At 51.8% G+C, this 3,713-nt stretch overlaps 1 protein-coding gene across 1 annotated transcript; it reads right to left on the bottom strand.

The window, feature by feature from the left end:
* Positions 1 to 1,186: 1,186 nt before the first annotated feature.
* On the bottom strand, positions 1,187 to 3,175 carry LOC109732689 (uncharacterized). The gene is made up of 4 exons (XM_020291880.3): positions 2,915 to 3,175; positions 2,073 to 2,663; positions 1,895 to 1,925; positions 1,187 to 1,792 (listed from the first exon to the last, which is right to left on the bottom strand). The coding sequence occupies exons 1-4, from the start codon at positions 3,117 to 3,119 to the stop codon at positions 1,483 to 1,485; spliced, it is 1,137 nt and encodes a 378-aa protein (XP_020147469.1). The 5' UTR covers positions 3,120 to 3,175; the 3' UTR covers positions 1,187 to 1,482.
* Positions 3,176 to 3,713: the final 538 nt, after the last annotated feature.

The following is a 3,713-nucleotide window of genomic DNA, read 5'->3' as shown; positions in this document are numbered from 1 at the left end:
AGAAACAGGAACCTAAAAAAATAAGTTCTTGAAGAACAAGAGAGCTGTTAGAATAATTCTGAGGCATACCGTCGATCATCCGAGGATCAACCAATCACACCAAACACGACACCGAGATTTGTTAACGAGGTTCACTGATATGGCTACATTCCCGGGGCTTGACTACGGGCGCTCCTCCCCGTGACACCGTCACAATACCGCATCCGGTCGCCCTGGACACCGGCACATGCCGCCGGCTTCCCCTGCGTTCCGGTACTATTATGTTGGCATATGTTACATCGTGTGTCTACCCCCGCTATATATGAGAGGCTTAAGATACAAGTGTCCTACCAGGACACGACTCCGTACCCTGTAAACACAATACAACTCATAGTCTAACTGTAACCTACCTTGTACACTATATTCGACACAACTCTAACAAGAGCAACAAGAGGCTGCTGGAGAGAGAACTAGCGAAATCTGTAGCTAGAGAGCACAGAAACCAGCAAGTTTTAGAATGATCCTTGAATGAAGAATATGTATTGGTCGCCTGCAATGTCCTGAATAGGCAACACTTTGAGCTCCACAGAGCAAGCCTTCGTGAATATCCTAAAAAAGCATCGAAACTAGGGAAGGTTTCGATCTTGAATGTGATGTTTGTGTTCCTCTGTAATGTCTCTTGTGAAGCACCTTGAACCCCAGGTACAAAGTGATCCGTGTGCACTCTAAATGTTAAAGTAACAACAACCATCTAGGAGTCTGGACGTGAAAGTTTTAGAAAGCGAGACCTGCAACTGACATATCACAGCGAACGAACGGCCAGCGGAAGTTCATGGCCTAAATAAGGTGCTTTACGGCCCACAAGTAGGCCTCTTCTCTTTCTCTCTGCGGGCCCATTTCTCATTTTCTTTCTCACAGCGATTTTTCGATCGAGCTATCAGCGACGTATAGGTTCTACGTATAGAAATCAAGGTAGGTGTTCTGAAATGAAATGTAAATTGTGGAATCACACACCATGCTCTTTCAACACAATTTCAATTGCTTATTGGATCCTGCATTTCTTATAGCTGTTGTCTAGTAGTAGTAACATTGCGTCGTGGTTTGGACGTTTGGTTCACTTTGTGTGTTACACCGTTCTCAAGATTCCTCAAAGTGAAGCACGGGTGGGTTGTGATCGTGGTCAGCGGACCATATATCACAGCGTAAATAAGGAAATGAAATTGCTCATAAATTTCTAAATACAATAGTATAATCGGACATATAAACATCTGCTGCCCCCCACTAGAGCAGAGCAGGGGCGACGCTAGAAGCAGCTGCATCAGCATGCATGCTTCCGAGTTGTGAAGATACTACTAAACAAATGGGGCACCTCTGCTTGGCAAGGTTTCGCGGCAGGGAGGTTTCTGTTCTGCGGTGCAACTGTGCGTGCGCATCCCAGCATCCAACGGCGCGCGCTTCTTTGACTGCTGCATAGGATTGCCATCTTGAGATGCGTGTATCGCCTCATGTGGCGAGGCTCATCGATAGCGTCGCGGCAAGGATGGAGACGAGAGCCAGCGTTGCCCTGCCCATCGCCGTCGCTGGGGCGGCGCCGACGTCGCTGTAGTCCGGAGGTGAGTTTGATCCTGGGCCTGGAGGGGACATCGACCCGAAGTCCGGAGGTGAGTTTGATCCGTACATAGGCGTCCCGGTGCTAGGGGTGTCCGGCGTCATTGGCGTCGGGGTGAATGGGGTCATCGGCGTCGGAGTCATCGGCGTGGTCGGCGTCAGAGTGGTCGGTGATGGCGGGGGCATGGTCCCTTGAGCGCCGCCGCTGCCATTTCAAATCACAAGAGAAAATTCAGGCCTCGGTTACAGATTAAGTACCGGCTACAGTTTTTTGTTTCAGTTGGTTATTCATTAGTAGGAACTTTACCTTGACGCTGGATACTGGCACGACCCTGAACCTGCAAAGGTCGAAATAAATTCGCGTGAGAACGAAATACACAAGGGCTGAAATTTCAGTTGGAAAGATTCTGCCAAAACCGGCTGCAGTTCAAAGATGAGAAAGTTTGGGAAGAAATGTATGCGTGTGTTGGAGACGTTGAGCTTACTGGGATCAGTGGTGGTGATGGTGGCCGTGCCGCCAAAGTCGCAGCTTGTGGGGAGAGGGTTCTTCTGGTAGTAGCTGTTGAAGGCGTAGGACGCATGGTCGTGGATGGTATCCGGGTTGAAGCAGCTCCCGCCTGTCTGGATCGCCGAGCAGTCTACGCCGCTGTAGCCGCAAGCATAGTCCAGGGCCACCTGCAGCGCGGACGTGCTCGCGCTCTGGCTCGCCACGCACCACGTCCCGCCACCCCCACCGCCCCCGCCACCGCCGATGCCTCCAGCAGCACCGCCGCCGCCCACGCCACCGGCAGCTCCCCCGCCCGTAGCACCGCCGCCCCCCACGCCACCGCCAGCAGTACCACCACCGCCGGTGGCACCACCAGCAGCACCACCACCGCCGATGCCACCTCCGCCGACGTCACCGCCGCCGTTCGCATCCGCCAGCGACGGGAACCTGGAGGACGCGGGCATGGCGTAGGATGCGGAAGTGGGCGTGGTGATCGTGGGGTACGAGGGTTTCATCACCGAGACGGTGGTCAGGACCCTTGGGTGGTGGGTGAGTCGGTTGGATGCTTCTACCCTCCGCCGTTGTGTTCCTGCAGCGATCAAAAGAAGAAGAAACGTGTAAGGTGAAAAGATTTGCGAAATGTTACTGACACATGTCAAGTCACTTTCTTCCGCGGATGCACTGCCAATTCTTCATGCAGCATCCAGATTTGGGTTCGTTCAAATACCAGCACAGCCTTTCGCACAAAAACAAGCATCGGACAGCACCAAAACATCTCTGTCATATCATACCTAATGCACACACACAAATATTCCACAAGAACAAGAGAAGACAACTCACCGCAGCACAAGGCAAGGACGACGAGAAGGTAGGCAATGCAGCTCGACGGCCTAAGAAAACGAGCCATGTCTGGCTCCCTCCCTCGAGAATCAAGATCAAGAGCTCGCTCTCTGCTCCCGAACAAGCCAGGGGTCGATGGATGGATGGGTACCTGACGAGGAGGGAAGTGTAAAGTAGGACCTTGCTGTCCCTGGGGGCAGTGCATATATACCTGACGCCATGTCGCGGAATCATAGGTTTCTTCCCCAACAGGGGAGGGGCAGGGAGGGAGGGAGGGAATAAGAGGAAACTTGGGAGTGGAGGCTGGGTCTGGGAGCTTTGCAGGGGCACGCAAGCGGGAGGACACAAAATATGGGAAAGAAACGCGTGGGAAAGTGAAAGGCTTCGGCCGATCGATCAGGGGGACGGAGGAGATCTACCGGGAGGGCAAGCAAAAGCTGGACGAGGAGTACTTTGGAGGTGAAAGAATTCCTCATGTCGGACGCATTCCTCGAGTGCGCGCATCGGGATTGCGGCGAATACTTGGCTTTGCGGTTTTATATCTCTGGGTTTCGTACGAGGTTCCAGTATATTAACCGGATTTCTCAAAGGATTGGTAGGAAATGGCTGGTATTTGGCTTAAAAATTGTCCTTTTTAAAGATGGATCTTTGGCTAATTGGCCTACGCAATTGGTTGCAGTTATCTTTGTAGTATAATCATAACTGGATACAGTAGTAGCGGCTTTGTCTAGAGGCCCACCTTAATGATGAAATTAAAAAGTAAGGGAAATGCATAACGTAGGACACCATCCTTTGATTT

The sequence above is a fragment of the Aegilops tauschii genome, chromosome 3, assembly GCF_002575655.3.
Source record: "Aegilops tauschii subsp. strangulata cultivar AL8/78 chromosome 3, Aet v6.0, whole genome shotgun sequence".
NCBI classification, from domain to species: domain Eukaryota; kingdom Viridiplantae; phylum Streptophyta; class Magnoliopsida; order Poales; family Poaceae; genus Aegilops; species Aegilops tauschii.
This window is presented reverse-complemented; position numbering and strand designations above follow the sequence as displayed.

Bases quoted from the DNA above. Each gene is read 5' to 3' on its own strand.
- LOC109732689 (XM_020291880.3), bottom strand. From the start codon at position 3,119: ATGCACTGCCCCCAGGGACAGCAAGGTCCTACTTTACACTTCCCTCCT. The intron at 2,664-2,914 runs GTGAGTTGTCTT...TGATCGCTGCAG, and splicing joins CGTCCTTGCCTTGTGCTGCG to GAACACAACGGCGGAGGGTA. The intron at 1,926-2,072 runs GTAAGCTCAACG...CGACCTTTGCAG, and splicing joins CATCACCACCACTGATCCCA to GTTCAGGGTCGTGCCAGTAT.